Here is a 22,500-nt window from a genome sequence, read left to right on the forward strand (position 1 = left end):
TAAAGGCTTGGACAATCCCAACCAATCAATACCGAGCTTCAGGAGTCTGGAAGGGAAAGGTGTAATTTGATTGGCTATTCAGCACGGATACAACAACCTTTTGCAAAACCGAATGATGGACTGACTCTTTAATACCTTTCTACTAAAGTCAAACGCTGTCCAACGAACCCCAGACAGGGAGAGAGGACAAAGAAAGAGGGGGTGAAAATCTGGTAAGCTTTGAAAAAAACAAAAAAAAAACGTTTAAAACTTTTCCTGGAAAGACATCCCTCTTTTTCTGTCTGGGAAATATTCATCCTGGTTTAGCAGCCTCACAGCCTTTCTACCCTTTTCAGCTACCCATGTCTCTGCTTACTTAGCACCACTCCTCCAACACAGCCACAAACAGCACAGAAAGACTTTGCCTGGCTGAGGTTTGTAAAAGACCATATGGATTGAACCAAAGCGGACTGGAGGGTCTCCTAGTTCGTCTTCTCTGATGAGTCCAATTTTCAGCTTTGCCCAACACATGGTCCTCTGATGGTTAGACGGAGACCTGGAGAGGCCTACAAGCCACAGAGTCTTGCACCTACTGTGAAATTGGACTCATCAGAGAAGACGAACTAGGAGACCCTCCAGTCGGCTTTGGTTCAATCCTTATGGTCTTTTACAAACCTCAGCCAGGCAAAGTACAACGTTGTCCCGGAAGAAAAACTTGCTTCCTTTTGCTCTGACAATGTTCCCCAACTCTGAGAAGTGTTTTTTCCAGCAGGGCAATGCTCCATGCCACACAGCCAGGCCAGTAAAGGTGTGGATGGAGTATCACCAGATCAGGACCCTGTCATGGCCAGCCCAATTTCGAGACCTGAATCCCATAAAAAAAACTCTGAAATGTGATCAAGAGGAAGATGGATGGTCACAAGCCATGAAAAGAAGCCGAGCTGCTTGAATTCTTGCGCCAGGAGTAGCATAAAGTCACCCAACGGCAATGTGAAAGACTGGTGGAGAGCATGCCAAGACACATGAAAGTTGTGATTTTAAATCAAGGTTATTCCACCAAATATTGATTTCTGAACTCTTCCTAAGTTAAAGCATTAGTATTGTGTAGTTTAAAAATGAATATGAGCTTGTTTTCTTTGCATTATTCAAGATCTGAAGACACTGCATCTTTTTTGCTATTTTGACCAATTGTCATTTTTCTGCAAATAAATGATCTAAATGACAATATTTTTATTTGAAATTTGGTAGGAATGTTGCCAGTAGGTTATAGAATAAAACTAAAATGTACATTTTACTTTAACACATACCAATAAATAGTAAAACCAGAGAAACTGATAATTTTGAAGTGGTCTCTTAACCCTTTGTTGCCAGCACCTAAAATGACCGATTTAGGGTGCTTTCAATTAAAGCAGTGGTGTAAGAACAGTTTGTAACATATATTAATGTGTGATACATCATTTTAAAGCTAAAAGTATGGAGTACAACACAGCACACAGTTTTTTCATTTTTAAAATATATTTGTTTATTAAAAATAGCATTTATGCAAATGTTGTATTAATTATGCGCATAAATTATGTACAATTTCTCATCTGAAGAGCAAAGTATACATTTTTATTAAAAAATTTCAACGTCAAATCAAAGCATAATCAATCAGCCATATCACTCTAAAATTTCAGCTTGATCTGAGCAAAACCTCAAATGTTACAGCCCAATATCTGGCGTCCTCCACATTATGTACATTTCAAAATTCCAGTATAATTCAGTGTGATCAAATATGGGAGATTGCATCACCCCACACATCGATTTGAACCTGGATCTACAGGGTGCCAACATGCACTCTGACTGCCATACCAATGAGCCAGGCTCCATAGTGTGGCAGTCAGAGCACTATACTCATCTGTAGTGCAGCACTCCGTCACACTGCCCTCCACTTCGGGAAGTGCACCCTTGCGCTTCATGTACATAGGCATTCCTCGCGCATCCACCAAGAGTACTTCTACCATCAAGAGTGCCCCCCCCCCACCCCCATACACACACAGACATGTGCTTTACCCATCTACGGGGCCCCTAACACAGGTGTCAACCTACCTGGGGGTCCCTCATACAGTTTTACGGCCACGCCTCAGATGACCTCACGGGAAGCCATCCCACATCTGACGTAATTTGTAGCAACCAGAGAGCATAGTCAACTCACCTGGCCTGGCTACAGGGTGCCAAACATTCACCCTCAAAGCCCTTATGGCCATGTTACATGTAGTAGACCCCAGTGCTTAGGATGGAAATGATAAGCTCAGAGAAGTCAGAACTTTCCTTGACCATTTCAAAGAGCGCTGCAAAGCTCTGCATCAGCCCTTTCAAAATGTGTCCATTGAAAGAGAAAGCCCAGATCTGGAATTTGTCAATATATTAAAAAGGTCCAACTATCCTGGCTTGTAGGCCTCTTGGCCCTTTCCCTCTTGGTCTCACACCTCTCCCTCTCGCTGGTCTTGGGTTGGCTGGCGGATTTTCAGGAGCACCATCATCGCTTCTCTCCTCGTGGCTAATATTCCATTACCTAAGCTGAAAATCAAGTCAGATCAGAAAAAGGAACAGTTAATTTTTCTATTCTTCATTTACACACACACACACACACACACACACACACACACACACACATATATATATATATACAAGTTATTAGTAATTATTGTACAGGGCTGAAATAACAAGCACACAAAACCTTGAGGTCTCAAATCAACAACGAAATATTGACAGAACTACACTAAAACCATAAGTAAGTCACATTTTTTTCATGAATTAGGTAAGAAAAACATATTGAAAGGAAAATAAATACTGCTTTATCTTTTCTCCCAAGGGTTAGTCCCTGCTTGCTTATGCCTTTCAAATGCTAAAATGTAAACCCAGTAACATGTTGTTTGCTATTAGTACAAGGTGCGTTTGCGTAAGCGGTACTTTGCGGTAAACGAAACATGTGAATGTTCGCCCTCACAAATGTCTTATAAATCTAGCCAAATTGATAGCCGAACACAATACTAAATACAAAGGTTTGATAAAGTTAATTATTTACTCAGAGAAACAAATGAGGAAAGCTAGCATGCATTTCAGTGACTACTTGTTTGGTGTGTGTATGATGAAACGTACCTTGTGATAGAAACGCAGTCGGAGTACTTTTCTCCGGCGGTTTCTCCTTCCAATCCTCGGTAAAAGTTCAAACTTTTTCTCCACTAGAAATCCATCCAGGACCACTGTGTACATTAGTTTCTTGGCCACTCATCATTCATTAGAAATGCTGCTTCTTCTTGTGCTGAAAATTGCTGTTTCTCTCTGAGGTGTCGCATACTCGCGGACGCCATGTTTGTTTTTTCTAACCTCATTCACGTCACTCGCGTAGCTTGATTTGACGAGCTCTGTGGGACTAGCCAATCAATAAAATGGATTTTAAAAGCATGCAATATGATTGGATGGGTCTTGAGGTTTTGTAAAAAAAATTTTTTTTGCAAAAATATGTTATTTTCCGTTGTCATGGCACCAAAACGTCATCGTTCGAATAAGAACGATATTAACACGGGGCGGCACCAAGGGGTTAATTTTTTCCGCAGCTGTATGCCAGCACTATGTTTCTGGCCAATATTCACGAGCCGGTGTACCCACTGTAGCCCCTGAGGTGCCCCTCTGCACCTCCCTCTTGTTTCTCCGCTGGTCACTGTAATTACTCCCTCATCACGGAACGCACATAGGGTGTCCAGATGCAAAGAGACCAAGTGTGGGATGATGTGGGACAGGTTGAGCAGCAGCCTAAAACTTTCAAACTGGACACACCATTTGTATCCTGCCGTTTGGCTCATAAACACGTATACTGGCAAACCAGTTAGGCCATAAAAGACACAGGCTACAGCTTTTACCATATGAAAGATATTATGAGCACAGTGCTGTTTCTCATCCCAGCATGCATTGGCCATTACAGGCCCATCAAAGGCAACTGTCCTTAAGCAAAGCAGCAGGCTTCATTGAGCTCAAGTTGTTCAAGGTTGTACTCTTGACCAAATCCGTCTTCTCAGCCAAGCTGCTGCTTTTGGCGTAGTGCTATGAAACAGAGTAGTAGAAACGCGGGGGAGAGAGAGAGATACAGAGAGAGAGAGAGAGAGAGAGAGAGAAAGAGACAGAGAGAGAAAGAGAGAGAGAGGGAGACAGAGAGAGAGAGGGGCAGAGAGATAGACAGTGAGAGAGAGGGGGGGGACAGAGAGAGAGACAATGAGAGAGAAAGAGAGGGGGGGGCAGAGAGAGAGAGAGAGAAAGAGAGGGAATGGGAAATGGGTCTTGCATGGAGGTCACCCATCATTAGATGCAATGACTTTGCTAGCAAACAAGCACCGTACGTAGCATTAGATTATTGTGTCTAAGTACTGGTATCTCTGTGTGAAGGACACAAATACAAGGCTGAGGCAGAGAGGGAGAGGAACAGAGAAAGAGAAACAGAGAGAGAAAGAGAATGAGAGATATCTGTCTTCTCACCGTAAAAGCCTCAACACTGTTGTGAATCAAAGATGAAGAGAACACCCAGGAAGAGAGAGAGACAAATAAAATGGAATTGAACGTAATGGAAACATCTCTTTAAAAGCCTCTAAATCAAATCAACACTTCTGCTCTGCCAGAGACAAAGTGTATCAAAGTTACCAGAGCCGCTGGAGCTACGGAGCTTGGTAATGTAGTTTAATGTATCTTCTCTCCAGTGGAGCTTGACAGATCTCAGTGAAAATAACCAAGCCATTCTGAACCGTTTAATGTGGAACACAGCTCTCTGGGTCTCTACACCCACTGTTTGCTGTCAAAGCATTTGCAAGAGATGTTGACTCCTTGGAGCAAGGTCGGCCTTAGGACATCAATCACGCGTAGGCTTAGTAAACATTGCCATGATAAGCTAAAAATGCCGTGCTAGAGAGTCACCCTCCCCGGTGGACCATATTCTGGCCCAGAGCGGGTTCCCCTGGCTGAGGGGTGAGGGGAGACGGAGAGGTGACATGCATCCTGAATCCTGAAGACTTTTCTATTGTTATTTGACAGTGAAGAGATTGATTCCTCTGAGGCATGTGTCGTTTTCGTTTCATAATATTTGGCCTCGAAAAAATGTTTTCCAAGAGCTCCAGTTGCCAAAGGCAAGTTGCTGATCTTATATTTATTTTTTGCTGTTTTACTTTTTTTCACATTATGAGGACACAGCTGGTATACAGGCAACTATCAAGTCAAGTCAAATCCTAGTTTAAACAATGTCACAATACCGTGTGGGACAATCATGATTCAGTTCAGGGCTACACAGCACAGCAGATCTCAAAAGCAATATCATTTTTCTACAGCACTGGTGAGGACTTGTGAGAGAATGAGAGAGCCAGAGAATGAGAATAAGAATAAGAAGAAAAAGAAGGAGGTAGAAAACGAGGCAGAGACTGACATTGAAAGAGAACCAGGGAGAGGGAGGGAAAGGGGGAGGACTAAAATTGTAATCTTGCCTCCCCTTTGGGGACCAACTTCTGAACAGTGTCCAAAAACAGAGTGCTTTTCCTGAACAAATAGCTGGCATGCTTCAGTAGAACACTGTTTACCTTGGGGAAGGAGCCGAGGAGGGCATTTGAAAGGGTGGTGGAGACGTCTGTGAGAAAAAGAGGCAGAAAATAACACAAAGAGATGGTTGGATAAATGAATCGTGTATAGGCCTAGTAGTGTCGGATATTCCCAGTAAAAACTTGATAAGTCATTAAATGCTTGACCTTGCCAAAGTCTATATGGACTATATTCTCTTTGGTACTCTCTCATTTGTTGTAAAAATCCTGCTCAAATGCGTACCACAAATGGAGCAACAACCACCCTAAATCCTGTGCGTGACAAAGTGGCAATGAATAGCAATCCATATCCACATTTGGCTCTCAACATCACACGGCAGGTCTGCCATCAATTTTTTTAGATTTTCAGCAGCAGCAAGATCACCCTTGGGCCACAAACAGATGGAGTTATTGACTGTGTGAGGGCACTCAGAGCGCCAACACCTCATACCAGTCCGTTAAAACCCCATCTGTAGGGGAGGTGACAGAGCGCTGAAAACAAAACACAGATCTTACCCATGCTGTCCTCTGGAAGCGGGTCGTGTTTACAGACACAAAGAGAAGGTCTACGAAAGGCCTGCAACGAACAAGCAGATACTTATCTGTTAACGACGCAGATGAAAGTTTAAAGAGGGTCTTGAGGTTCTACTATGAGTGAGCAAAAAAAGAGACTGTCATCATGTTTTACAACCCTGCATGAAAAAAACTGAGGACGGGGGCCACATGGGACTCTGAACAGCTTGCCTGCAGACTGAAAGGCTTTGAGGTTCCAGTGAGGATACTGCTGCGTTCCAGCTGATAAGGACGTATCCTGTTGAAATGTGCAGCAAGGGAGCTGTTGCCACTCATCATACCTTACGCGCTGGGCCTCTCTCTCTGTATGCCTCTTCATGGTGTCTCCTGCCAACCACCACAACCCATATGAGCTGATAACCACTTCTGGTTCTGACCACATACTCATAATCACATGACCCATGTGCTTTGCCCATTTGTCACTTCTCACATCAGTGATTTTATTCAGAGAGGGAATTAGACGTAATAGTAAAATAACTTGAGCAGTGCAGGACATTTATCCATAGTCCAGTAATGTTGGATTGAAGAAAAGCATAGAGGTCCTCGAAAGACTATCAGAGTTTACACAGATGTATACATTGATATAGAATAATCTCCATCTCTATAGATCATTTTTACGCGCAGTCAGGTAGGCCTATGCGAAAGTAAAAGTTCTGAGATTTACCGTTCCACATAATATGATCCACAGCCCACACGAGCAGAATTTCAGTGATCGAAGTACCTTTCTTCGCATGTTCCCCTAATTGGACAAAGGACGGGAACGTGGCCGCTGATTTGCTGACTCCATAGTCATTCATTCAAGGACCCCGCCCCAGCACGGCGTCTTCCCAAACTCGCTCTCCTGCTGTCTGTAGTCCGCTGTTGTAGCGGCGGTTTGCTCTGACTTTTCTCAGTAGTCTACTCCGGGCAGAGCGCTCAAAAAAGTATCTGGTAATGTTGTGAAGTGTGTAGACTCGTTCGAACATTGTTTGTAGCGGAACTATATGAAATACTGTCCTGGATTATTTGACCAGAATCAAACTACACAATTGGTGAGTAGAAATGTATTATTATTGCTACAAATAATTAACATACAGTTAGCCTATTTCTGTCATGCTAAACTTGGGTGATCAGAAAGGGCACATTGGGAACCTTCTCCAAATGTGGTTTGTAATGTTACATATTTATTCAAATGCATTTATGAAGCTGCATTTCTGGAAACCATTCTATAGTGATAAAAGAAATTAAGGTTTACAATTTACAAGTGTTTTTGTGGAGGCGAGGGCATGACCGTGCGTTCATTCGTATCAGTTTGCATGAAATTCAATCTGCGCGCTTGCAGTATATTTAGTTGGCTGAGGTTCACCATGCCACTTCTTGCATCCTTACTGTGTGAAGTTAAGATCTTTAAGTGTAATGCGTTATATCCGTGACAAATGTCGTTTAGATGTAGCTACTGGTTTAAATGTAGATGTAGAAATGACAGCAGTGTGTTTTTTAGGCAAATTTACCTGTCAATCGATTTTAACGCTGTCTCAAGCTGGTTTCAGTTGAACCACACAGCATAGCCTTCGCACTGATAGAGCGGGATTTAAGTGAACCACACAGCATCGCCCAGTGCACGGCGTATCAATGATTAAACGAGATGAAGGAAAGAGAGCAGAGATAATTTAGAAGAGTTATTGTAACATTCCCTTGGTCTAATCAGTAGAGTTTCTCTAAAGTTCATTTATTATCTAATTCCTGAAAGTGCTATTCCAACCTTTGAAGATACATAGGCCTATAGATTGATAGAAAGAGAGAGAGAGAGTGAGAAACGGATTGCTAAATTATACTTGTCTGTTATCATTTTTAAATATGATGATCAAGTGCCTGCACCAAAGCCTTTACGGTGCGCCACTGCCTACAACAGTGTCCCTCTGTTCGTCATAGCCTTGGGATATGGAAGGTACAGTTCACTTTAGTGTACTTAAGGTGTGAGGAATGATGTGAAAGTTGTTCTGTAGCGCCATTTATTTTCACGCCTGATGTGTAAACTGCTTGGGTGGCAGTCCCTACCTCACATGAACAACCATAGGTGCCACGTTCATCAAGCCTTGTCATCACCAAATGGTCATGACCCATCCCCTCAACACCCCTCTTTCAAAGTCCTCTTACTTATTGACCAAACTCATTGACCTAACTGAAACACACAAATGCTTTAGAGAAGCCACTGACTTGAAGACAATTGCTCAGGTCGTGCGTAAGACTGTGTAAATGTAAACTTGTCAAAATGTTTTCTCAGCTTTGCTGTATTTGAGCTCTTATTCTCTTGGAGGATTGTAGCTTTTGAAGCAAAGCCATGGAGAGGAATGAAAAAATGCAAAGCCTTATCTTGTGTGTTTGCTCACCTGGTTAACCCAGTTAAACAGTAGCATATAGGGGGGAGATGGTGGGAGTTTCTTTTTTTCCCCTCAAAAAAGCACTGGGATTATAGGGGATGGAAAAAGAAGGGTGGATTGAAAATGGAAGCCATGGCAGACACTGCAAGAGACTAATAAAGTAAGCCCTTGTCTGTGTAAGCATTTGACCTGGACGCCACTATGACATCATCAGAATGTGCAGCTGGAAGCGACCAAATTCCTGTAAACAGGAAACTATATTAAACTGACTGGGGGGTGTGGGGGGGGGGGGGGGGGGGGGGGGGGGGGGGCACGTTCTCCACCCCATCTCATCCAGGTTGGCATCCTAGTGGAGGAACCAAGGCCCCTAAACCTGTTTCCAATCTGGGCTGTGGACTCAGACCACAAGGTTGCCTGTGGTGGAGAAAGCCTGGTGCTATCCTTTTGAGGAAGGCCCTCACACACACACACACACACACACACACACACAGATACACATACACTCGTACAAACTCACAAACACACATACACTCACAAACACACATACACTTGTACACACACACAAAGACACACACACACACAGACACCCACACAAGGATGCTATTAAACTGCTGATTCATGGGCTCACATGAACATCTACTGCTCCTCTCAGTGGCGCAAAAAGTGGGTATGCGCTGTATGTGGCGCATAGGGGTGCCGCACCATGGGGGCGCAAAAGCGATGGTAAAAATAAATACAAATAAAAATGTTTGGGGTATTTTCTATATGTAGCTGCTGAAAAATGCAAAATTGTTGCTGCATACCCCCCTGACACTGGGCAGTTGCACCCCTGGCTCCTCTGGGCATGGCGTCTTCTCTGTAGCTCTCCCAGGGAAAGACATCTTTGACTCCGTGTTGACAATAAAAAGACTTGACTTGACTTGACTCTGATCGGGGGGTCAAAGGGTAAAGATGCAAAGAGGTCTATGTTTAAATAATGTGATAGAGAGAAGAGCCGTGAGCAAATTGAACAAAGGTTGTTGTATGCATTGCCATGCACAAATGGCCAATCAACAATCTCTGTGTTGGGGTGGAGGGGTGTGGAGGCTTGGTTGGGGATGCCATTCAGAGATCTGTTCCTGGGCGGGGGGGGGGGGGGGGGGCTTTAGAGATCATCTTGTCCCCAGGCCTATGCAAAACACACAGCAGGCCTGGTCTGATCGATGTATTAAGGATGTACAAGAGTCGCCAGCGAGCTGCGCCAAGCGGTCTGAGCTCTCTCACAAACACACACACACATTGTGCATGATGTGTACTTTCAGTATGTTTTAGAGTTTCTGTCAACAAAGGTCCACTTCAGCCAGGGTTTGCCAAGGGTTCACCCGGGGTGACATTCCAAGCACATCTCCAAAAAGTGTTATGTGGGTTTACGTTTCATGACTCCCCCTTCTCATCGTTTCTCTCTATTCCTCCCTCCCTCTCTCTCTCTGTCTGTCTGCCTCTTGCTATCCCTTTCTTTCCCCCCTTTTTCTCTCCCTCTCTCTTTTCCCCCCTTTCTTTCTTCTCTCTGTTTCTCCTTCAGCAGTCAGCAGTTGAAGAATCTCTACCAGCCGATGCAGCCAACCACCCTAGTGGACTGAGGAGGAAGTGCCGGGAACAGGGAATTGGTGGGGGGCTCCACATGAGGGGGAACTCTGAGATTAGAGGCTAATCCAGGACGAGGCCAATCCCAGAAGAGCATCTGCATTTTTTGTACTTCTCAAGACCCAGACTGTCATCCAGATTATTTCATTTAATTTATTGCCTTTTAAAGACTTAGCTGCTTTTTTTTCCACCCTGCTTAAACTCCCATCCTCTTTGCAATGCCTGCCGAGTGGCCGACTGGATTTGCTTAACTCTGACAACAAAGGACCAGGAGGGGAGCAGGCCAGAGAGAAGCTGTGTGTGGGGGGGGTGGGGTTTGCTGTGTGTGTTTACTGTGTATGAGGATAAAGGGGCGGCCCTGTTGTAGGAGCTCATCTGGTCAGAGAAGGTCTGCTGTAGCACGATATGGCACAAGGGTGAGAGGCCGGCGACTCTAAGGGAGATTCTAAGGGAGAACCACTCAAGACAGAAAATTAAGGAGGTGTCACTGTCAGAGGCTTTTTCCTCACCTCCTTTGACCCACTCAGTAAGCCTGTGAGACACTAAGAAAGTAAGGAGTTTGGCATTTGTGAGGAGTTGTTTTGGCTGGTGACACTGGGGAGCAGTTTCATCACAGAACTCTAGACTTGCAGTCTGCCTGAGGTCTGTGCATGCGAAGCGCATGAGACCTGGGTCGTGGGAGAGATGCCAGCAGGTTCTGGATGAATGACGACTTTCGGGAAGCGAGGCAGATCAAACCCTGCGGCCGCTGCTGTCACCAGGGTCTGGTGCAAGCTCCCAGCTGTGGCTTGAGATCTGTGTCTCTGGCACCAGACCTACCACTGAACTGACTCACGGTGGAGCTAAAAAAGGAGTGTAAGAGGAAATCAAAGGCCGGGCAGAGCAAGGGTGGTCGGGTGCAAATTATGAGGCTGCCTTATATATGACGCGATCCCACGGAGACTCCACATAATGATTCATTAAAGAAGCCATGCTAGTAAGCCAGGACGGACGTTCATGGTAAAAAGCTTTTTAAAGCGACGACAGCTCATAAATGTGTGCTACTTTGTCAAAATATTTAAGGAACGATATCCATCACTCTGCAGCCTTACAATAACAAATAGAAAGTAAATGGTGTCTGTGTTGGCTGTGTTAAGTTAACAAGTTATGTTTAACAATAAAGGGCCCTTCTTAGTGCACTTCTTATCTTGTCACAGCAAATGTCACAGGCAGTTTAAGTAAAAAAAATTTAAAAAAAAAGGTACTTCCACTGAAAAGAATTGTAATTGTTTGAAAACATTGAACTGTTGGTTTAACTTAGTGGGCTTAGGCCCATGAGGAGCACTTGGTAGTGTTTTGTTTTATAATAAAATACATAGTTTGTTTTTCCTGAGGAAGGAACTGTACCCATTTCTGGAGGTGCTCTTAATTATGGTCTAATCCAGGAAAGGGAAGCACTGGAGTTCCTTTGTAGTTCTTTTGTGAGGGAGACCGGATTGGAGATTTGTCTGTTGGCTATTTTAGGGGTCATTGGCAGAGGAGTCAGTGGAATTTAATTACAGACATTTTTAGAGCAGTGGACTTTGCCCAGAGAAAGTGTACTCCCAAATCAATCAATGTGAGCACAGCTAAAGCTCACTGCCAATAGCAGCATATGGGTGCTTGTTTAATTGTGTGTTCTTAATAAGCGAATAGAGAGAAATCTTTCTGTCTCTGTAAAGAGGAGCTAAATGGTTGCAGGCATTGACTGCAGGGCTATCTCCATCTGGAGCTACATTTATTTCTAAACTGATGTTTTATAAACCAGAAACCCAGAGCAACTTTGGAGCCCGGCAGCCCTGACCACATACCCGCTGTAGGTTTCCAGCAACCAGGGACATGCATATTTTCAACTCCAATTTCTCTTGACAGAGGCCTTCTGGATATGGACAACAAGCAGTGCCAGAAATGGTACTTTAGTGGTATGAATAGCACAGAAAAACGTCAGTAGGAGAACTACAACTGAAACAGCACTGTAATATCACTGAGCGGTTTCACTGAGGTAAACGAGGGACACAGTCCTGCCACATTCAGGTCTCCTCTTTTGGAACAACTGCATAGGAGAGGCCTCCTGAGGAATACTGAAGTTTTGGACCAGTGCCTTTGAAATACTTTGAAGGAACTTTTTTTGCTGAAAGAGTCAACTTTTCAGACCCTTCATAAAGGATTTTTTTGTTAGTGAAGTCGGTTGTAATCACCAGCAGCATGAACCTGGGGAAGCTCTCTGGCCTGAAGGGCCTGGTGTCCAACTCTGGCGGGAAGCGTAAGTTCAAGGGTGAGCTTACGGCGGACATGATCAGCCCGCCACTCGGCGACTTCCGCCACACCATGCACGTAGGCCGCCGGGGAGACGTGTTCGGCGACACCTCCTTCCTCAGCAACCATGGGGGCTCGGGGGCCAATGGCGAGGGCGGCGATACCGCGGCCGCCACCGCCCCCCCAACACCAGGCAAGAGCGAGGGCTTCTTCACGCGCACGCTGCGCCAAGTCCGCAAGACCCCCGACAGGCCACAGGGACCGTCCACAGCGGCCAAGGACCTGTCCCCCTCACCACCAGCTGTCTCGCCAATCATTAAGAACGCCATCTCCCTGCCCAGGTTGGATGTGGACTCGCCTAATGGGTGCCTCGTAAAGACGCTGTTCCCCTGTTCGCCTAAGTCAGGCGTGGACTCTGGCTACTCCTACGGTATGTCACACAAGTAGCAGTAGTAGGTCACACTCATGTCGAGCCATTCCCAACTGACAGCCAGCAGCAAGCAGGTGTTTATGTCAATCAGATGCTGAGCCAACTGATTTCAGTCCCAAGTCCTTCACTTCTTGGTTGAGGGGATGAAATCAGCTGAAGCTGTTCTGTGTTTTAAACAGAGTCTTGCATGTTAGCCGTCAGTGGGGCTGGTTTTAATACACAACACAAAAAGTAGCAGTCAGGAGCTTTGGTCTAAAACTAGTGGGCTAACTACCTAAGAGGCAAAAACCATTCAAACACCAACAACAGCACAGTTGGTACTGTTAAAGCTTGCTAGCATGCTAACTGCTGTCTTTTGGTGATGATGTCATGGTGTGAATTTTTTTTTTTTTAAGTTGGTTCTCTGTCCCAGACAACAGAACTACATAGTGCATAGTCTGGGAACAACGGGTGTGTTTATCTGTCCTAATATCCTCCACCATATATCATCAAAAATGAATATGCTGAAATGTATTGCCTGTAAAAACATGTGCGAAAAAGTGGAAAGTTGCTGCATAGTGTTGTTTCAACACAGTTTTGTGTATATTTCCACATTCCATGTGAACTTACTTCAGTACTCTATCAAGAAAGATTCAGACAATTTGACCTAAAGTCCCACAACACGATGTGTACTGTTTCTGTAGAGGTATCTGTTCTGAGTCAAAATGTGTTGTGTCTTTGAGTCTCCTGTTTATCTCCATTTTCTGGCTTTAATGTGGCAAACACCAAAAAGCCTGTATCAGTAACACGAATGTACTCAGACTGTGTCTGTCAGCATAAATAACTTCTGTGGTGTGATCCGCGTGAAGATAACAAATACATACAGATACATACAAAGCTGACCTGCCTTCAAAGTGAAGAGACAGAGACATGTCCATATATAGCCAGCATGCAGCCACAGTTTTGGGTAGCGTTAGAGAAACCCACGACACAGATGACCTTCCTCAAACCCGCAGATAACAACACTGAGACGTCACCTCTCATGACTAATTCTAAATGTCTGTCTCACAGAAATTCCTCACTTCTTCATCAACATAACTTTTTTCGCCAGTGTTTTTGAAGAGGTTTTTGTTGGTGTGTGTCTGTCTGTGTTTGTGTGTGTGTGTGTGTGTGACAGAGAGTGAGTTAGAGTCTGAGAGTTAGTCTCAAATAGATGTAGACAGTGTGTAGTTGTGTCTCTGGATCTATGTATGTGTGCCTGTTTGGACGTGCAGTCTGTATGTGGGTTCATTCCCGGGTGCGTGTGACTTAAGTTCCCCTGGTCTCCACCTTTGTTATCCGGTGTCGAGCTGTGGGGTGTGGTGTTGAAATATAGATCCTGTGATTCACTCTGCTATTTTTATGAGAATCCATCTTACTCTCGGCCTAGCTGATTAATTAGACATCCGTCGTGGCTTCACACTTAATCATAAGAACTTTGCTTGGATAGAAGCCTTTCTCCCCCTGCGCTAAAAATACTCCTTTGTGTCTTTCATCGAGTTTTGTCAAATTATCCGTCCACGGTGTCATAAATCCTGTGCCTATAGCCTGGGTTAGGAGGAACAGGCTGCAGCTGAAACTGTGAAACAGATCATGGCAAGGGGCCACTGCAAACAGTGCATGGGAAAGAGAATGAGAGACTAAAAAAAGGACAGATTAGATGCATATAACATGTGTGAGTAGGTTAACAGAGCTCTGTGAATTCCTAGAGTAATTATCTTAATTTGGGCACTCTACAGGAGTTTGAGTTGTAAACTCACTTTACAGGACTGCAGCTTACTGCCAACATGTTTAAGAAAGTGATTGTAACTGAAAGAAATACCTTTAACGTGCTACAAATCATTTATTGGTTTAGATATAGGACATTAATTACACATTTACACATTTTCTTGTAGAGAAGTTTGGCAAACTGTAGCAGACAAAATTATTTCCAGCCCCCAAAGACTGGTAGTTCAACTGCTTGGGTTACACTGACACCACCTGGTGGGGAGGTGTGGGAAAGGAAATAGTTTAAACATTGGATTTACGGACAAGTAATAAGAATCCTATGTAAAAGTGAACGTCATTCATGTTTCTGCATTTCATGCAAATAAGAAGTGATCATTTTCAGTATAATGCAAAGCCCACATGACTCAGAGAGAAAGTACCTCTCACCTGACTACATGGCCATCTTCAAAAAAATAATTTTTGAAGGTACAGTGTGTAGTTCTTGTTGTCTAGAAAACAAGTATGCCTAAATGTAACAATGATATCATTCTGAAGGGAAGAAAATGCAGTAGTTATCGTACCTTCAGATTTTGATCTGGGGTCGTCTGTTGTGTTAAGTTTTTGTGTTCCGACAATGTATTGCACCTTTAAGTTCCTCTGCACCCTCTCAATGTCGTCCTCAATGCTGCCTCTGCAGGTGTGGAGTCTGGATTCGTCACGCTGCCTCGCCTCTCCCGCTCGGAGCGTCAGCAGCAGGGTGCCTCCTCCACCTGCTCCCCGGACACCTCGCGGGGCTCCCTGTCCGACCTGCCAGTCCTCTCTCCTCCCGCCTCAGGTTCTGGCTACGACTTCGACTCCCTCTCCTTCTCCGGCTCGCTCACCTCCTTCACCCTGGACCTGGGCCCCTCCCTCATGAGTGAGGTATTCAGCCTGATTGACAGCCCTAACAGCCAACGAGAGCATGACAATGCTGTCCCTGATGATGAGGAGGAGCCCGACCTTCCCTACACCCTGCCGGTCACGGCCCCCACCAACGGCCACTCCCACCACAACCGCATGGAGGTGGACTCAGCCACCGTGTCTTTGGTGGACTCCCTCCTGAGGGAGGACTACAGCGGAAGCAAGGCCCTGTACGGACTGGACTGGGGGGAGGACGAGTCTCTCCGAGGGTCCTCCACAGACAGACCTCTGCTGGGGGCTGGGAGCAGCGGTAGGGGCAGCATCACCAGCACCAGCAGCGGCAGCAGGCACCACAACCAGGGGATGGAGGCCGAGAATTTCCAGAGGGCCACTGATGTGCTGGCACGTCACTACGGCAGCGGTAGGTCCGGAACCGGGTCAGGTTTCCACCACAGCGACCCCCTCGTGGACTCAACCAGGCCAGCCCAAATGAGGGCGCCGTACCCCTTCCAGGACGAGGAAGAGGAGATCAAAGTCTAGAATCCAGAAAGGGTTCAAACTGGAGATGGACACCAGCACATGCATCCAGTTAAGAGTTTTAGAAAATAACCTGTTTTCTACTGACACCCTTTATTACGTTTTAAAAAAATCTAATTGAATTTCAACTCAATTATGGTCTGAGGAGGAAAGTAATTGGTCTACTCATTGATCCCTACTAAATGCTATATTGGAGTCAGAAACAACCAAGTTGTCAGCTTATGGTAGCATCATTTTGTAGACTATCATGTTACCCCCCAGTACTGCACTGTATGCAGTGGAAGGAGAATCTATGGTCATCACTTATCAGGCTTATCTATTGAGCCAGCAGTTTGACCTGGTGGACATTCTGTGCACAAATTACTCACACTCAGGACAGTTATGATGACGGTTTGACACTCTTTCCAAAAACTACAAACACTCTGTCCAAACACTACACCAGTCAACTGTGTCCATATTTGTATTGAATGTACACTTTTATTATGCTGAATGCACAAGTGATAAACACGATAGTATTTGACTATTGCAAGAGATACTGCCTCACTCTGCTATTCAAATAAGACACTAGATCGAAACTAATGTATCTAGAACATTTGTGGGAGGGATATTAATAGCCATACTTCTTCTGAGCCTCTCACTGTAATCATGGTTTTGATCTGTTCGATCAAAACTCCAAAAAAGGTTTTTATTATTGTTCCTGTTTCATGGGACAAAACTCCTTAATGACTCATCTGGAGAGTGGATGCTTCAGGATCCTCAAGATGTCCTGTGACCGATTCATTTTGAGACGTGACTTGAATGTGATTTCTGAGGAGATGTTTTTTGTTTTTATATTCTGTTTGTTAGCAAGTAATGAAAATGCACATGTACACAAATAATCTACATTTCACCAGAGCTATTGTTTAAAATTACAATAAAGATCCTTAAAGTATAGTGTGACAACACAAAAGCTTAAGTATGTAGCTGGTTTGATTACCAGCAATTTTTATTATGCAATTTTATACACGATAGAGGAAGACCTCTCCAGTCCTCTTATATGCTTAATAAAATACATGTATGTGCAAACATGTACAGCCAAGTATACCATGTGTGGTATATATGTGGTCAACCCTTGTAAATGACCATTTTGTAAGAAAAAAAATACAAAATACGATAAAAATAAAAGTTTTCAATAAGCTTAAAGAATCACTATATGTACATGTTTGTGTTGCTTCAACGGCACAGCCTGATGCAGTTAACACAAAGCCCACCAGAGGGAGCATATTAAGGAGACATTCAATGTCCTAAAAACAATATGCATAATTTTCACTTGCTTTTTGAAGCATACCCTTCTTTAGATGACTTAAGTCAGAAAAGACTTGATGGAGCCAGGTGTACAAACGCACCTTCTATGGCTGCTCTACTATAAAACTAACATCTTAATGGACAATTGCACTAGACAACACAGAGTAAATCTTTAGAATGAAAACCTTACCATGTGACAATTCTAGTTCAAGACAAGCCTCACTGACCTTTGAGACTAGGCGTTATCATCTCCGGTCAGACCACCAGATATTTTGGAGAGCTCCACAGGATGCGGCTAGAACTCATTCAATAGCTACACTGCTCTCAGTGGACCAATCACCCTCACTGGGCCGCAGATGGCAGCGCTTTGGGTACTGTTGGTGGGGGCGGCGGAGGCGCGTGTTTCGGGGCTCGGACCGCCCCCTTCTTAACAATCGTTTTCTTCTGGATAGGAACTTGAGGTTTGACCGGGGCCTGAGGCTTGACCGGGGCTTGAGGTGTGTTAGATTGAGCACCAGGTGGGGGCGGAGGACTGACAGCAGTGGTAGAAGAGGCCACAGATGTGTATATAGGAACAGAAGAGGCCGAAGAAGGCTTGGTTTGAAGAATGTTAGAGACATTAGGGATGTTGGGAGGCGCAGGAGTCTTGGGTTTGTGCGCCCCCAGTGGTAGGTTGGAGGAGTTGGGGGCCTTGTGTTGCATGAATGATCGCCGTGCTGTGGAGAGGAAATATGTATGACATTCAGGTTAGTCCAGCACTACAAGAACTTGCGCTGACACACTGGGTATAGGGTAATATATACTGTGTAAACCCATGGTTAATAGAGGAACAACTCTGTTGTTACTCAAATATATTCAACAGAGGAACTTTGTGTAGTATTGGGTGGCAAACATAATGGTAGAAAATGTATGGACCGGAGCTCTGCAGATGGTACTGGGTAACCATGGTAATAGGGCTGGGAAAGGGGGAAGTCCAGTCTGAGAAAGTGAAGTCCTATGAATGTACAGATTAGTTCAACTCACAGGCTGAAAATCAGTTAGTTGGATGCATGATTTTTTTATTTTTTTTTAAGATTTATTTTGGGCTTTTATGCCTTTATTTGGTCAGGACAGTGAAGGGTTGTGGACAGGAAGAGAAGGCAGAGAAGATGTGGGGAGAGGATCAGGAGAACGGCAGCAGGCCGTAAATGAAGCCCGCAAATGGGGCGTCACAGTGCCTCCCCCCCTTAGTTAGATGCATGATTAAGGCAAAATTAGGCCAGGACTTCTTTCTCAAGCATAAGACTTCATGACAGTGATAGACAGTAGAGGAGCAGGTTTAATATCCACTCACGTTTAAAAGGACTAGAGATATTCAGCCTGGGGGGCAACTCGGTGATGGTATCTTCCGGGCTCAGCTCCTTCACCTCAGCCTGAGGGAAGAGGGAACGAGGGGCAGGAGTGGGACCCTGGTTAGGGGTTTGGCCGCCCAAACTGGGCACCACCATTTCCACAGCAGGGTCTGAAGGTGAGGACTCCCATGATATTGTTCCCCGATTCACAGAGTCAGACTTCTGTAATGGCCGAAGCCCACCCGGCTGTGCTTCACCAGAACTGAGCAGGACAGAAACGTGTAACTGATGAACCAGTCACTATATGACGCTATACGTTTATCTACACAAGCACAGATACATCTACATCAGACGCATTCTTCCCTACCAAAGTGTTTTCAATTCTATAGTAAAAATGCTTTCATTTGGTCTGATCTAATCACGTACCTGTCAGTTTTGGACAAATTGGGATGTAAAGGTGGGGGGGAGGATGGGGGGGCTCCCTCTGAGGAACTGCCCTCTGCAGAAGTCAGGCCTGGACTGGGAGGAGGGTCAGGGACCTCAAACTCTGGTTCTTAAAAGCAGGTCCAGAGATGGGTGTGTTTTAAAACATATAACTCTGAACAAACACATTTGTAAATTAAAAACCGGTAAACACACAAACATGCACATCACACCAACAAATAAAAGGCACATGGACAATTTGTTATATTTCAAGGCATGTAGACACAACCGCTCTCCTACCTTCAGGGAAAAGGCTCTTGGAATACTGGATAAGGGGTTCTATCACCATGACAACCTGGACTGAGGAGGCAGAGGCCATGTCCAACAGAGAGTGTTCCCTTTGACATGAACAGAGAAGTGTTGAACAATAATTGCTCAATAGCTGAAGCAATGCTTCAAATTAATCCCAAATCAATCAAATTCAATATTTAATTAGTTATGCCTAAAACACACAATCGGGCATTTGAAAACTTCTCTGCTTCTCCCTTTCTTTTCTGTCTGTGCTTTACAGAGCCAAGTAGCTGAATTCTTATGTTGACTGGCATTTTGAAGAACTTTTATCCAACATTGAGCTTTTATGAGTCACTCAGTCCAAAGCAACCATAACAGATAATATTTCTCTACTTTTCAGACATTTCTTGTCAATATTGAAGCTTCAGTACTGTTGCAGGGAACGATTTTCATTCACAAATGGGCAAATGGTCAAAAACTAACCCCTCAATTTTAGGCCAGAGAAGGTTAGGCCCCAGTACTATGGCAATGTTGCTGGGTGTCATTTTGTTCAGCGCCTGGTACTCAGACAGACAGGTTAAAAATTGAACAAGGTATCTGTGAAAACAAAACAGCAGCATATTAGTATATTAGCTACAGATATGCCAAAAAAAATACAGAACAACATAATAGTGAGGACTACTGACCGAAGGTTGTTGTAGTTTTCTGACGGCAGTTTTTTCAGTACATCTTTGAACTTTTCTAGCTTGTCAGACAGCTCCTTCTCCCTAAATGGTAACCAGAGAGGTACAAAAAAATTATCTTCTGTAATATTTCCATAGTAACATATGAAGCTTTCATCTACTATTGAACTTACTCTGCAGCTTTGAACCAATCCTCATACAGTTCAAAGGTCATTAGTGGTTCAGGAAGCTCTCGGAGGTAAGACTTCAAAGCCCCTGAGAGAAGGAAATTCCAAGAAAGTTAAAACACTTTCAAACAAAAAGTACTACACTCAACACCTTTGTTTGGATACAGTCTTTGGTGTGTCATTGAATGACACATGTATGGCAACAAAAAGTTCAGCAGTAGTAGTAGTGAAAGCAAAAAAAAAAAAAACAGTCAAATGCAAACGGTCAGAGAACTGTGAATAGCATTTGCCTCTGAATATTGTGTCTCACTTGCAATGTCACACGGAACAATCACAATTAATATGACATTTCATGGTCAGCCTAACATGTATACTGTAGATATTGTTATTGCAGTGATATCACGGCCAAACACAACATCTTAGTTTTATGGCTGTGTTGTGTTACTGTTTCTGTTGTCTACTGTCTTCTGCGTTGTCTTCTTGGTGTGCTGAGCACTTACAGTTCTATCTACCTTCACTGAGGCCTTGGTCTAAACTAAAATTACCAGACCACTTAACTGATCATTGAAACAAAGCTATTTATAAACCCACTTAGACTGAACAGAAAATATCACAAGTGGTCATGTGTCAACACTATACATCACAAGTGGTCATGTGTCAACTCATTCTTTTACCCTCTTTCACTCTCTATCCTTAAGTCATTGTCTTTCCTCCAACCACGTATTTCCTAAGTTATTGCAGTACCTATCTATCTATCCCTTTGTCTGTTCGTCCATCCTATCTATCTAGCTCACTTTCTGTCCATCTATCAGTTTGTCTGTCCATCTGTCCCCCCCCCCCCCCCCCCCCCCCCTCCTGTCAGACCTGCTACAGCATTAGGGTCTGTGTTGAACTCGCTGTGGTCCACCATCCCTGCATCCAGACTATTCTTCAGCTTCTTTACCACAGAGGCAGCAGCTGCCAACCGGAACAGACCCTGAGGAGGACATGGAGACAGTGTGATTTCAATGTGTGTCTGGGCGGGTGTGCTTTTACACGGATTGTGTGTGTGTCTTTATATACAGAATGCACACGTGTTTTTGTGTATGTGTGTGTGTTTGTGTGTGTGTGTGTGTGTGTGTGTGTGTGTGTGCGTGTCTGTCTGTCTGTGTGTCTGTGTGTCTGTGTGTCTGTGTTTGTATACAGAATGCACACATGTTTTGTGTGTCTGTGCTTGTGTTTGTGTGTGTGTGTGTGTGTGTGTGTGTGTGTCTCTGTTTATGTGTGTGCTTGTGTCTGTGTGTGTGTCTGTTTGTGTTTGTGTGTGTGTGCATGGGTGCATGTGTGTCTGTTGGTGTGTGTGTGTGTGTGTGTGTGTGTGTGTGTGTGTGTGTGTGTGTGTGCCTGTGTGTGTGTCCTCACCTCCTCTTTCACACCTTTCTGCAGCAGCATCTCCACACACTCCTGGATGGGTGTAGCTATGTCTCGCTCGCAGCTCTTCAGATGCGTGAGAAGCGCCTCTCCATAAACCTTCCTCGAGGACGGCCACCGCGGAGAGTCTGTGTGAATGAAATAAATCAAAGAATAAATGTGCTAATGAATGAATGAATCGCTAGACCATTTTTAAAAATGTAGATACAGACAAAAATATAGATATACACAAATGCATATGTTGCATAGACTTAAAAAAAACCTACCGGGCTCGCTGGGGTTTTCCTTGACTGCAGTTATTTTATCTTTCAGGAAGTCAAGTGATGTCTCATGGTACTCAGCCTGGAGCTCTAGTAACTGACAGAAACATGCCTCATGTGAAACATACACACATATATGAATAGACAATCTTACATCCATATAGACAGTCTGTATGGATAAACATATACACACACAGACAGACATATATGTATGTACACAATGCCACACAAACAAAAACAGAGAAAACATTTAGGAACAGGAAGCTTACCCGTGTGAAGTAGTTTGCGTAGTCATCCTCTCTGGTTCGGTAGAGGTAGAGGTCTGCAGAGTAGCTGTCCTGTAAGGGGAGGTTAAGAAAAAACCATAACACATAACACCACTTGTGCATTAGTATAAACTTACAGACCACAGCTGAAACACAGCCTGAATAGATATGGCATAGGGTCATATGCAGTAGGTCTGTGACACTAATGATGAACTGACCTTGATACTCTCCAACTTCCTCCAAGCCTCCTCCACGTCCTCCCTCAGTCCATCCTGCTTAGCCTGGGCGCCTGTGCTGGTCTGTGACCTGTGTGTGTTTGTGTGTGTGTGCGTGTGTGTGTGTGTGTGTGTGTGTGTGTGCGTGTGTGCGTGTGTGTGTGTGTGTGTGTGT

General features: G+C 44.3%; 2 protein-coding genes across 4 annotated transcripts in view; one reads left to right on the top strand and one right to left on the bottom strand.

Annotated features, from left to right (window-relative positions):
- Nucleotides 1–7,018: 7,018 nt before the first annotated feature.
- Nucleotides 7,019–17,180, top strand: cdc42ep1a (CDC42 effector protein (Rho GTPase binding) 1a). 3 transcript variants are annotated; one of them, XM_080835843.1, is made up of 4 exons: nt 7,019–7,177; nt 10,068–10,984; nt 12,020–12,833; nt 15,256–17,180. In XM_080835843.1, the coding sequence occupies exons 3-4, from the start codon at nt 12,353–12,355 to the stop codon at nt 15,996–15,998; spliced, it is 1,224 nt and encodes a 407-aa protein (XP_080691969.1). In that variant the 5' UTR covers nt 7,019–7,177; nt 10,068–10,984; nt 12,020–12,352; the 3' UTR covers nt 15,999–17,180. The 3 variants fall into 3 exon arrangements, with proteins under 3 accessions (XP_080691969.1, XP_080691967.1, XP_080691968.1); XM_080835841.1 differs by having other exon boundaries at nt 10,068–12,833; XM_080835842.1 differs by having other exon boundaries at nt 10,071–12,833.
- A 441-nt stretch (nt 17,181–17,621) lies between these two features.
- The window catches only part of sh3bp1 (SH3-domain binding protein 1), a gene marked incomplete at both ends in the record, with an annotated part of 8,636 nt that continues 3,757 nt past the window's right edge, over nt 17,622–22,500 (bottom strand). Inside the window, 12 exons of the mRNA XM_080835508.1 lie at nt 17,622–17,995; nt 18,613–18,872; nt 19,037–19,163; nt 19,334–19,431; nt 19,808–19,921; nt 20,011–20,091; nt 20,181–20,262; nt 21,039–21,150; nt 21,576–21,712; nt 21,851–21,941; nt 22,114–22,182; nt 22,329–22,416. Of these exons, the coding sequence (XP_080691634.1) occupies nt 17,622–17,995; nt 18,613–18,872; nt 19,037–19,163; nt 19,334–19,431; nt 19,808–19,921; nt 20,011–20,091; nt 20,181–20,262; nt 21,039–21,150; nt 21,576–21,712; nt 21,851–21,941; nt 22,114–22,182; nt 22,329–22,416 (1,633 nt within the window). The remainder of the gene's footprint in view (nt 17,996–18,612; nt 18,873–19,036; nt 19,164–19,333; nt 19,432–19,807; nt 19,922–20,010; nt 20,092–20,180; nt 20,263–21,038; nt 21,151–21,575; nt 21,713–21,850; nt 21,942–22,113; nt 22,183–22,328; nt 22,417–22,500) is intronic.

Source organism: Sprattus sprattus (genome assembly GCF_963457725.1).
Source record: "Sprattus sprattus genome assembly, chromosome: 3".
Lineage (NCBI taxonomy): Eukaryota > Metazoa > Chordata > Actinopteri > Clupeiformes > Clupeidae > Sprattus > Sprattus sprattus.